This window comes from Cyprinodon tularosa, unplaced genomic scaffold (genome assembly GCF_016077235.1).
Source record: "Cyprinodon tularosa strain WSP-4 unplaced genomic scaffold, ASM1607723v1 ctg195, whole genome shotgun sequence".
NCBI classification, from domain to species: Eukaryota; Metazoa; Chordata; class Actinopteri; order Cyprinodontiformes; family Cyprinodontidae; genus Cyprinodon; species Cyprinodon tularosa.
The window spans coordinates 1,569,424-1,582,454 of NW_024038707.1; the positions used below are offsets into that span (position 1 = coordinate 1,569,424).

General features: G+C 38.0%; 1 protein-coding gene across 1 annotated transcript in view; it reads right to left on the minus strand.

Annotated features, from left to right (window-relative positions):
- The window catches only part of cdc73 (cell division cycle 73, Paf1/RNA polymerase II complex component, homolog (S. cerevisiae)), a 40,314-nt gene extending 30,202 nt beyond the window's left edge, over window positions 1–10,112 (minus strand). The window contains exons 1-7 of the mRNA XM_038283531.1: window positions 9,948–10,112; window positions 9,247–9,352; window positions 9,086–9,155; window positions 7,096–7,158; window positions 6,919–6,971; window positions 4,892–4,980; window positions 4,562–4,775 (exon numbers count right to left, since the gene is read on the minus strand). Coding sequence (XP_038139459.1) covers window positions 4,562–4,775; window positions 4,892–4,980; window positions 6,919–6,971; window positions 7,096–7,158; window positions 9,086–9,155; window positions 9,247–9,352; window positions 9,948–10,078 — 726 coding nt within the window. The 5' untranslated portion in view covers window positions 10,079–10,112. The remainder of the gene's footprint in view (window positions 1–4,561; window positions 4,776–4,891; window positions 4,981–6,918; window positions 6,972–7,095; window positions 7,159–9,085; window positions 9,156–9,246; window positions 9,353–9,947) is intronic.
- Between the last annotated feature and the right edge of the window lie 2,919 nt (window positions 10,113–13,031).

Sequence of the window (13,031 nt, forward strand, 5' to 3'; positions counted from 1 at the left end):
ATAGAGTCTGAGTTTTATCGCTTAGATATACTAAAAGATACCACAAAAAAAAAAAAAGTCTGGAAAGGAAAACCTTTTTCATAATTATCCCAACATAAGAAAACCATTTTATCAAATGTCAGATTTTCTAAGACTGAAGAAAAAAAAGGGTGAGAAAAAAAAAAATATATCCCAATGAGACATTTAATGTTAAACATAAAACTAATGATGCTGAAAGAGCTGCAATTGAAAAGTTTTTTGTACCGCATTTTAATAATAAAATATGTGGAAAATATCAAACCCAGACTACACTATTTAAACCTCTGCAGCCACCTAGTGGTCAGAGCAGGAACTTTTTGGACCATTTGTGCAGCTCCTCTCAGTGTGGCTCCGCTCTGCTACGGTTTTGCTCAGCAGCATTTCTCCCAGCGTGGGCGGGAACAGATATTTATCACTGCAGCATATGTGAAGCTGCTGTCAAGCTCCCTGTGTGGATATTACATAATCCCCATTTAACAGAACATTAAGTTCTGATTTGGCGTTTCTCATTCAGCAAGCCCCTTAGATTCTAGAAGAATCCAATCTCCTGGGGAGTTTTCTGCAGCAACGTCAACATGTCCTGTATCTATAGAGCAGAACTAGAAACACGGAGCCAGTAGGGAGGGAAACATTTCTCAGATGAATACTGATAACAGTAATCCAGTGATGGCTGCCGGGGTGAATGTGAGGTTAAAGGTTCTCAGGAAGATGCTTTTATGGTTCATCTTGTTGGGACATAATGAGGTTCTGACTAGAGCTGAATGATTTGGATAAAAATTGCGAGTATTTTGGTCTAATATTTCAAATGCAATGTTATTTCGATTTTCCTTTGCACCAACTAAAAGCTGGTAGATGTTTTATACATGAGTTTCAGTTTTTTGTGAAAGCTTGAAAGTAGATGTGAGGGGAAACTAGTGCATTAAGAAATTTTTATCTTACAGTGACAACCCCACCCCCTCCAAAAAAAATAAAATTATATATATATATATATATATATATATATATATATATATATATATATATATATATATATATATATATATATATATATATATATATATATTAGGGCTGCAACTAACGATTATTTTAAAAATCGATGAATCGGACGATTATTTTTTCGATTAATCGATGAATCGGACAAAAAATATTTTTATATTAACCTCTTTATTCCAAAATAAACATTATAGACAGAACAAACAAGCACACAAGTAAAGGTTGCTCATTAACTGTACTGGTGCAATATGAAAAATAAATGTTTGTGTTAAAACTATGCAAACTTACATGAGAAAAGTAGCTGTACATCCACAAAATATAGGCTACTTTGTTTCATAAAGCGCAAAAAAAGACAATTCTGTTTTTAAAAGCCTCTAAGGGGTTCAAACAATAGGCCGCCCCATTTCAACAAATGAGTTTTTTTTAGACTAGAAGAGTTCTGCCTTTTAAGACAGGAAAGTACAGCAGTTAAAGTTGCTACTTGAGAAAATAGTTAACCATAGAGATAAAAATAGCCCTGTGATTCAAATTATAAATTGTATTTGGAATAAAAATGAGAGAACTAGGGGTGCTAAAAAACACATCCTCCAAAGACAGATATTTACATGGGAATGTGGCAGATAATTAATTGACATATTACTGATCTTGCTGGATTTTATTCTGTTTTACTTCCATAAATTGCAGGATCATCTTTACTTTATCTTCGCCAGAAGATTTAAACTTTAAAAGCCTTGCCCTCATAATTTGCAAGTTAATTTATTTATAAAGTAAATATAAACGCTGCTTAAGCTAATTCAAATGAAATTAAAAGTAAAATAAGTAGCCAACCTTATCACTGTCTGTAACCTACTAACACGGTAGGGGTGGGTATTGGCAAAGAAGTCACGATTCGATTCGAATCACGATTCACATGCCACGATGCGATTCTATCACGATGTATCACAATACTTGAAATATTGCGATGCATTGCGATATTTTCACTGAACACTGTAAGAAAAAGATGCAGCTGACTGAAAGCAACTGAATTCATACATAGCTGTATTTATTGAAATGACTTTTGGAGGTGTTGCCATGAAAACAAATACTGGACCGAAATATTACTATTACTGGCGTGGACACACTGACAAAAAGATCTTAGGATTCATCAAACTTAAAATAACAAAATGAGGATAATCAGTGCCGTTTACATGGCCTTAGTGGTCCTTTAAACCAATTAAATCAAAACATTCAAATGTATGACATTTCCCCTTTTGCAAATTACGTGCATCATATCAATTTCGTTTTTACCTTCTTTGTTTTTAAAGCCAAAATGCATCCAAGCATCTGACTTGAAATGTGATGGAGCCGGGGGGGGGGAATTTTCTCAGTCTCCTCCATATTTTGTTTACGAATGACTCGTCTCAGTATCCCACGGCCGGACATGCTTGTGACACAAAGCAGCAGGCCTCAACACATTCGCAGCGACATCTGCTGGACTGGAAGTTGTATTCCGATTGGTTTGATTGATGTGCGCCAACCATTAATGTATTTTATTTGTTCATTTTTTTTTATAATAATCGATTCTTGCCTTCAAGAATCGATGCAGTAGATCACAAAAATTAGAATCACGATTCATCGATTTGACGATTATTTTGCACACCCTTATAACACGGTAAGGAAAGCATCAGATGAGCTACCTGAGAAACTAACGTTACGTTTCCCCACTTTAAAACCAAACAAACATGGTGGTTCCGTGCCATGTTAATTTCTTTTGAAAAAAGTTGCATGTTATCACTTTTTTCGCTTTACAAAGCGCAGGCTATTTTAATTATTGTGATCAATTTGCGCCGTCAATCCCGGTGCATGCGCGCTTCATTTGCAGTCTGGACGCTGAGGCTCTGACTGAGAGGGACTCCTGCGGGAAAACGCGGTTGGGGTGGGGGATGCGCCCCACGGCAGAGTAGGAACGATGCATGCTTTCACGTAAGAGTCTCCAAAAGCCGCCAGTGACACCGAAAAAAGTCGCCAGATTTGTCGCTAGTCGCTTTTTTGAAAAATAGTCGCTGGAGGGGTCTGAAAAGTCGGTGAGTTGGCAACACTGCACCTGCGGCGCTGACTCGCTCTGCCGTATTTTTTTTTCTTCCTCTTTCAGTCAAGAGGCAGTGATGACGGCGCGGCGGATGACGCAATAATCGCACGACAAAACTAATCGATGATGAAATTCGTTGCCAACGCTTTTAAAAGTCGATTTTTATCGATTCGTTGTTGCAGCCCTAATATATATATATATATATATATATATATATATAATCTCCATTCAATGAATTCAGTCAAATTTTTTGTTGTGTGCGAAATAAATACTTTTTTTTTGTATAACGCCGCAATTTTGGTTTCCCAGAGCTTCCGTAGCTGGAGTTTTGTTCCCACAGTGCCATTCGACAAGCGATATCAAGTTCACCGGTGAGAGTGGAAAATGGTCCAGAAAAAAGGAATAAAATCATCCTATGTTTGGAACGGATTTGGGTTTACTACAACAGACCTGGAGCAACAAACCCCACGCTGCAACATTTGCCTAAAGGCAGTCGCAGTTGAAGGCAGCAGCATTACAAACCTTTTCAGCATCTTAAACCAAGGCATGAAGCAGAATAAGAAAAATGCCAGTCTCTCTGGGATGAAAAACCCTAAACCTCAGCTAGAAGCCTGGGTTGGAAGGTGAGGAAAACAAACATACCAAACATCAACTGGAAATGTTTGTGGGAGCTAGGGTAATTAGCAAAACTGTTAGCATTAGTTATAAGGATGGGACTTTTTTGATGGTAATAAATAAACTTTTCTCATCATTGAATGTTTTAATTGCAAATATGCTAGATTAGTTTTTATCAGTTGGACCTTACAGACAAATGCAAAATAACAAATTTAAGATTGGATCTATACTACGGCCTGAGGATCACTTCAAAGGTAGGAAGTCGAATCTTTATTTTTAAAAATTCTGATTTAATACGCTGCTATATCTTTATCAAATGTGCTTTGCTGCTGATTATTTCCATAAAATTAACTTGGTGGTTGAATTGTGGAGAATCTACGCTTTCTAAGACTGTATAACAAGTCTATATTGATAAAAGTTTAATCGGTGCCATTTAAAGCGTACGGCTGTGTTTAATGTAAATATGAACAACGGAGCGCCGATGATCGGATGGAAGTTAATAATAATCGTAATTTGTAAAAAATTGTAATTGGAATAATAAAAAAATTTTGATTTTATTTTTAGGCCATATCGCTGAGCCCTAGCCCTGAAAGCTTGATTTTGTACTGTAACCTTTGTGAAAAAAAGTGCTTAGTTCTACTCACATGCGCGGACTGAATGCTAGCTGCAACTCCCTCTACCTTTCTATGTGGCAGAAAACCCACTTTAACTGTATAACTGCCCCCTAAAGAGCTGCAGTGACACATTTTGTTTATGTCTTTTGTTAAATCTAATGCAACCAAAATTAAGTGCGATAAGAAAAATTGCATTTAGTTAAATTTGCTATTATATTGCAAATGCAATGAATTGCCCAGCCCTAGTTCTGACCTTTCCACTGCTCTGGAGGATCGTCGTCCTGGTCCTCCAAACTCTCTCCCTGCTGACGATATCTCTGGTGACATCCACCTCTGCATCCACGAAGCTTCTCTGCTTCAGCGTGATGTCATCGTCTAGATCCGTTTTGATGGTCGAACGTTTCTTGGCCATAATCTTGGCTTTGATGGCTGCGATTTTCTCCACCGACATGGCCTCAGAAAGTGATCTGGATGAAGATGAACAAGATTTACGGTCTCTGTTTTCAAAGAATCTGATTTATTGAGTTCGGTGTAAATCCCTTAATGTTTTTAGATATAAACATTGACATATATGGCATAGTACCTGATCTGATCTGTCTGCACGATGCCTTCTTTGTGGCCTTCCAGACGTGCAGCCAGACGCTCCTTATCCAGACGCACTCGTTCTGCATCCTTAAGGTCAAAGCAATACCAGAAGTTATTGTCATTTCTTTGAAAATGAGTTGCCCATAAAACATCCAAACATGACTTATTTTAAAATGATAAAACAGCAGCCATTTTAACTACTTGTATCAACTCTAAAGGCAAAACTGCTTTACTTCTATTACTAAATCCACCTCATAATAAAATAAAGCTCTTTTTTGGTCCAAATTCTTGTTTTGAAGAAAATATGAATATCTTAAAAGGGATACCATATAGTGAAATGATGTTTCTTCTGTTTCTTTTAGGCTGCAAACAAATAAGAACATAGATTAAAAGACTTCTTAAAATTAAAAGACAATTGAGGGGAGTGTTGGTCTAGTGGTTAGAGCTAGTGCTCTGAGAAGGATGCAAGTAGGCAGTGAATAACCCAAATTCCCCACAGTCTGCACTCTTTGTCCCTGAGCACGACCCTAAACCCCTCACTGCTCACTGGGTGCCAAACAATGGCAGCCCACTGCTCCGCAAAGGGATGGGTTAAATGCTGGTCACATTTCTCCACTTTGAGATCAATAAAGTTCAATTATTACCACTATTATTATCTTAAGCTCCATATCTCTATCCCTCATGTTCATTTGAGTCACATATTTCTGATGTAGACGGAAATACATTTTGATTTACAACTTCTGGTCTGTTAACTTCTATTGGTTTCCTATGGAGCTAAACTAGTTTATTTTGTCAGTATTTCGTACAACTACAGCAACAAATTGTTCAAATCTAATCAGGATTTCTTTTTAATTCTGCAAATTCCTTATGTTAATGGAAATATCGTCTTAAGAGGTTTTCTTTCTTTGTTTTATATTTTTTTTCCAAAGTCGCTCATCTATTAATCATAAGTTGATAGATAAGATGGATCAAATTGACACTGTCAAGGAACGCTATGGACAGCGGAAACATGCCAGAGGAGGAGAGTTTTGTGTCAGAGGTCGTGGATAAGTCTCCTCCCGCAAATATTTTTTGTTTAGAGGAGGAAAGCGGGGACGAAGATGTTGTGGAAGAGGACGCCAGGGCGGCAGAAGCTTGGTTTGGTGTAGAAGGCTTCCAGCCGTACATGATTGAGCCCTTGCCTCGCAACGCTGCCAGTTCTGTTAGCTCTACGCCTGCCGAAGACACAGACGTCCATCCCAGTGAACACTGGGACGGAACTCAATGGGGAAGGAAAGGATTCTGGTTTCTTATTTCAACCGTTGCAGAACTTTCTAACTTTTGGGACAATATCATCTGATGAAGATTACATTTATATACATGTTTAAGCCAGAATTATTTTAAATTTGAATATGACTTCCCTACGACTTTAAAAACTGAAGTCCTGTTATCGTAGTAGAACAATCAAAATTTTAAAAAGTATCAATAAAAAGTCCCGTTAACTGAACTTATTTCCCCATATCAAAGTGAGAATACTGCCGTACATTTCAATGAGACAAATGTGTTGTTTAGTGGTTCTGATAGATTTAAACTGGTCTTTTTCTTTGTTTTGTTTTAACTGCATGCAAACATTTTGAGTTTTGTTTAACCTAAACCAATGTCCTAACATCTGGACTTGAACCTTAAAAAAAACTACATTGGGTCTACGCTCCACAGTTGCATCATGATCCATCCCGATTCAAATTCACTAGTGCAGAACTGAAATCATCAGGTTTGCATTTTGTACTGATAAAGCACCGTATTATAAAATAATGCCGAAGAAAAACATGTTTATTTTTCTTATTATAGAAACGTTTAACCTTAAATGTTTTTTGTATGCACGTTAACGCCGGAGGAAGTCAGAACTAACTGATTCTAATAGCATTTGTTATAATGTGAATGAAAATGTTTAAAACATTTAAAACAGTAGTTATGTTTGCCAGTTTGTACCTCCCATAAACACCTATGGGTGAAACTATCCATTAGACATAATAAACTCAAACTTACTTCAATCCTTGGCTTTTTGGCTTCAGAAGATACTTCATCCGCTGCTCTTTTCACTTGGGAGGGAAAAAGAATCAATTTATTACCAAGACATTTAAAGAATTTTTACGGTGCAGATAAATAAAAGAAAAACTATTTTAATAGCTCTTTCCATATAAAAATAGAATAAAAATGAAATACCTTGTGTTGGCCTTTGAAGACCTATTTCTATAGGAGCACTTCTGTCAATGCTCGTCGATGTCGCTGTAAAAGAACATGACTGTATTAGACAAGGTTGATTCTACTCAGAACTTTTACCTTTAATGAACCTGAAAATGAGCTTTTATAAAATATGCACAAATTGCACATCATTAATTAGGCCTTCCTGCTTAGCCATGTCATCATCAAGTAGTACCAGCTAGCAAACAGAAAGGCAGCTATTAATGAAAGGATGCCCTAAATATCAAAAGGTGTAGCAGTTCATCTTCACACTGCTAACGTTTCGTACAGCAAACACATTAACATGAAAAAATGCTGATACATGAATCTAATTTAGTATTTGCTGATAATATTCAAATCAGACGTATTCTTTGAAGTAAACAGAGAAGAGATATTCCTTTAGAAAAGATAAGACATCTTACTGCGCTCTAATTACCCTCCTCAGATGGATTATCTTCAGGGAGTGTTTGATCCAGATCTCGGCTAAATAGTAGTTTTGCCTAACTGAGTTTTTACAAACAGCTCTCATCTTTCTAAAAAAGGAAAAGCCAAGGCTGACCCTGCAGTAATTTACCCCAGAACTTCCCCTGATCTGCCACTAACCACTCTTTGTAAAATGGACCCTGGTGTCTGTTCTCAGTGACTGAGATGCTAAAATCTCCTAGAAAGGTGAGAAGATTGAGCAAAAAGAAGAGTTAAGAAAATATGGGTTAATCAAAATTGATACAGTAAATATTCCTGATAACATGCGACCTTAACCTGAAGCTACCATAAATCCACTGGCCGGTAGAGAAATAGAGAAAAATACCATTTAGTATGAAGCAGTAATGATGGGATATCATTTGTGTTCTCCATTATAATATTGTCTACCCCACAGTCAGCGTGTTTTTGAGGACACCTAGAGGCGACAACCTGCTATGACAGTTCACTTCTACTTTAGTGCTGAAAATAAGTTTGTTGCTTAAAGCAACACCCGCCACCTTTAAATAAGAAAAATTATAATAATAGTCATAAATGACCAGTGTCTGACGTTTTAGATGTTTCCTCATCATAACAGTTAGTTTAAATGGTAGAGATAATAAAACATAGGTATTAACATCAGCTTTTATTGTATTACCTTATAAATATATTAACTTTTTAAAGCTTTATGCTGACAGCTCTGCAGGAGCAGAGATCAAGGCTTGCGTTTAGTGTCCATCTCAATGATACATCTCCTGGATCAGCTTTTCTGATTTGTTGTCCAGCGTCCAGCTGCAAAAGTTCAGATTTCCAGACGCATGGATCTGCGCTTTAGACAATTGAATACTCCAAACATGCTGCTCCTAAAGCGGGAAATGCTACTGATGTCCCCATCATGCCACTGGACCTCTCTACCCTCCTCAATGCTGTACTTCAGACATCATTTGTAAACCATGGTGCTAAAAACACATCTGGTTTGAACGCCCTGTTGCAGTAAGCATACCTATTCAAAACTTGGGGAGTGATGGAGGAGTTAGTTTAATTTACAATCTACTTTATGAAGTTTACAACCCTCCAAGAATGGAAGGGGTCCGCTGCTAAATAAAAAGAGATAAAGAAATGCATCTTAGAGGTTTAAGCTGATAGAAGAGGACCTACCAAACTGAACAGGAAAATGATGCAAGATCAACAACTATTTGAGTTTGGGTGAAAACACCATTAAGTTTCAGCAAAGAGTGTTGGAAGTCTACATTTCCAGGGAAAACATCCAATGTAAAGATGAATGCACTACCCTCCAGCTCTCCCAAACACTAAACTGATTTTTATAAAACAAAGTTTTGGTGTATTTGCACACATGTAATTTATAGTACGACTGAGCTTTAAAGGTGAGAAGAGGCAGCTTTTAGTAGATGGAACAGAAAGAATGAAAGGTCTGAAAAGCATGGCCCATATGATACAAAATAATGAGCTTCCCATACATTCAAGAAACAAAAACTTTTCTGCTGCTACTTACAACTCTCTCCATTGAGGTAGGACAGCAATCCCTTTCGATCCGGTCGTCTGACAACAGGGATGTTCTCTGTCTATAATCAACATGCAGACATGTAATGAATAGACACGCCTTTCACAGGTACAGAGAGATATTTGCAGCCCTGACAGAGGGCTCTAACTTACTGCAGCTCTTCGGACATACGATGGATGCGGCAGATGTACATTGTTCAGCAAGAATAAAATGGAGTCCAAAGTATAGTACTCTTTGGGTTGGCCCTCTTTGCCAGTACTGATGGAGAAAACATCCAAAAGCAAGAAATTAAAACTCAAACTTCTTAAGGAGATCAAATAATCTCTACAATCATTAAACCACAACTTACTAACGTTCAGCTGGCTCTGTTTAACCATAAACAACTATAAACGATAACTCTAAAGATGGATACAGCTTTATTGGCTGAGCCACAGTATGGAAGTCTTCTTCGGAAACTAAAAAGTTACAATTCACAGAATAATGACCAAAAAGATAACTAATATCCCCATGAATCCCCGACTTCATGAAACACAAATCGGAGCTAGCTGGTATCGCTAATTTAGCATCACCTCACTGAGACACAAGTTTGGACGTTAGCTTCTTGAATATAACAAATGTACATAAAGTACAAACAACTATGTCGAGGCAAAACAAAGGGGTTAAAACTGCAGCACAATGTCAATTGCAAGTTATTGACGTATGAAGCTAAAGTAATCAACAATTTAAAGTTCAGAGCTTAGAGAGGAGTTGTTAGCATTTTAGCATCAAGTGGCTAGCCAGTCCAACGTCGTCGCGTAAAGGGAGACACGGGCCTAAATAAAAGGATTTAAATGTGTTTAATGTGCTGACATACCCCCAGATTATGTAGTTGGTCTTGACATTTTTCGGCCAGGAGAACTCTCCAAATATCACCTCATCCCCTTTAGCGACTATTTCCTTTTTCTGGATGTTATACTGACGAAGAACGCTCAACACATCCGCCATCTTCACTCGCCTTCATGTAGTGTGTTTGCGAGGCCCCCGCATATCAACATCATGCAGCCCTGCAAGGTGCCTGATAATAAACAATCTTTTTTCTTTTTTTCCGGTCATTTTTGTGGGAGCCAGTTTTCCCCTACCTACAACTGAAGCTGAACCTAGATGTAATCTGTATCTGGATCCAATCAATATTTTTCTAGCTTAATCCCACCTTGAAGTTCGCTCTTTGGTTCCAAATATGGCAAGTCTTAGACCAAATTTGTCATTTTATGTGCAAAGAGTACATGCAAAACGAAATATCGATGCATAAAGCTTTTCAACAGTGACTGAGCAACTTACAGCAGTGAAATTAACATCTCTATTTATAAAGTGTAGCAGTGATCAGAATAATATGGTTTAAATGCAGTAGAAACATTAAGTTTTATTTAAAGGGATTTTGAAATTTGCTATATAGTGCAAATGTGATGTGTGTGATGCATGATTTGAGACTTGATTAGAGTTTCAGCAGTTCAACAGTCTGATGGCAGCGGGGGAAAAGCTGTTGCAGAACCTGCATGTCTTGCATTGAATGCTGCAAAGCCTCTTCCCAGAGGGCAGCAGGGAGAACAGTCCATGGTGGGGGTGTGAGGGGTCAGTTGATGATGTTACGGGCACGTGACACGCAGCACTGGGATGAAATGTCTTTAATAATAATAATAATAATACATTTTATTTAAAAAGGCACAGTTCTGGACACTCAAGGCCACCGTACAAAGGCATAAAAACTGTGTCAGAAAAAATAAAACATTTAAAAAAAAATACAGAGGCTGTGACAATGAAATTGATATTTAAAGAGAATAGGCAATCTTGAAAAGATGGGTTTTGGGTTGCATTTTAAAATGGAGAATTGATTCTGTGTTTCTGAGTTGGGAAGAGGAGTCCCGATGATCTTCTCTGCTGTTCTCACCACTCTTCTCACCTTCTTCCAGTCTGAGGCTCTGCAGCCTCCACACCACACAGAGAGACAGCTGGTCAGAACGCTCTCTATTGTGCTTCTTAAGAAGGTGCTGAGGATGGGCGGGGGCAGGTGGGCTCTCCTCATCCTCTGCAGGAAGTACGAGTACGTTTGTGCCCTTTTAACCAGTGAGGTGGTGTTTACAGTCCAGGTGAGGTTGTCTGAGATGTGCACCCCCAGGAATTTGGTGATGTTGACCATCTCTACTGCAGCGTGGTTAGGCCGGTTCTACCTGAAGTCCAAGATCATCTCCTTCGTTTTCTGCACATTCAGGATCAGGCTGTTGTCTCTACACCAACTCACCAGCTGCTCCTCCTCCTCTCTGTAGTCCTGATCGTTGTCGTCTATGATGAGGCCCACCACCGTAGTGCCGTCTGCAAACTTCCCAGTATGACTGGTGGTGAACCTGGGGACACATTTGTGTGTCATCAGAGTAAACAGCAGGGGAGGCTGCTTCCTGAACCCCCTGCTGTTCATATGATGGCAACATAAATTCCTCTAATTAAGAACCTCAAATATCTATTCCTCCCTTTCTCACTTTGACCAGATGACGCAGGTTTCTGTACTCAAACCAAAATCCCCCCACAGTGCTGTTTGTGACTGAGTTAATTCAGCGGAACATGTACCCTTCTGTTGGAGACCATTGACAGTTTCAGGAGGCGCTTCTTCTGCATCTTTCAGGAAGCTTTAGAAGTAGTAGCTGTAGTAGTAGTAGGTTCTTCTTGTGCATTTTTAATTTTTTTTTTATCTACATTTTTCTAACTGGTCACATGTTAAAGTTAGAAGATTATTCTTAAGTAAAACCTGCTCAGACGTCCCTCCTCTGCATTGTCCTATCAGGCGACTCACTTCCCTTATATCTAAATACTCCTTGACGATGTCAATGTTTGCAGTTGCAGTTATTACTGAATTGTAGGAATACAAAGAGGACTTGTTCCGTTATAGCAAATAAAGGAGATGCTCTTAAATAGTTTTTAGTTCTTTGGTAAGATGTTTTTTTCTGCTTCTATGAGATACATTATTATTTTAGTATATATATAATCCATATAAATGTCAAACGTTTCTTTCTGCCTCCATCACTTCTGCACCATAATGGAAAGCAATGCGACAAATACTGCTCTAAAGTCTAATTCTGGTTCCATTAAACCACAATTTGATCTGTTTGATGAGGTAAACCTAACCCACAGAGATCAAGAAACCTTTTTTTCCTGCAAATCATCTTAGCCACTCAACTCTCTCCTTCTTGTTTCTCAACAATAAATAACCACTAGTAACATTCTACATTTAGTTCAACATTGACCCCCACTCCACATCTTACTTCAGTGAATGACAAGACCAAAAAAATGATTTGAAGAGCAGCATAAAGGTTTATTTAGGAGTGGGGATACATTGCAACTACAACCAACATACCTGTGCTCACGACTAGATATAACAGTGTGATGAGAAAAGAGGTGAACCACAGTGGAGAAATACAGCAAACGTCTCTCCTGTGAGAACAGATGCTTTTTTAACAATAATTATGAAACAGTAACTTCAGATTAAACTATTCAAGTCTAAAGAAAACGGACATTGATTCAACACAGGAAAATCTAAGGATGAATAGGAATGAATTGTTTCAGTTGGAGGGTTGATATCCTCCTTTTATATGTTGGACCACACTCTCCTTACTACATCGCCACTACTTAATCACTCCGAAAATAACTACTTCTGACTGCAGCGGATCTGTTGAAGGAAAAACAAAACAAAACAAAAAACTGATTGCTTGAATCTCAACTGTGTTACCCTCAAATAGTGCATTTAATCGGATTTATTATTCAGCAATAATTGCAGTTATTAGTATTTTGCATACATTGATCTTTCTTAAAGATACAGCAGCACAACTGTAATAGGTTCAAGTGGGAGTTTTTTCACACCGCTACATCATGATAGACCCTAAATATATAAATATTATACATATTGACCTTA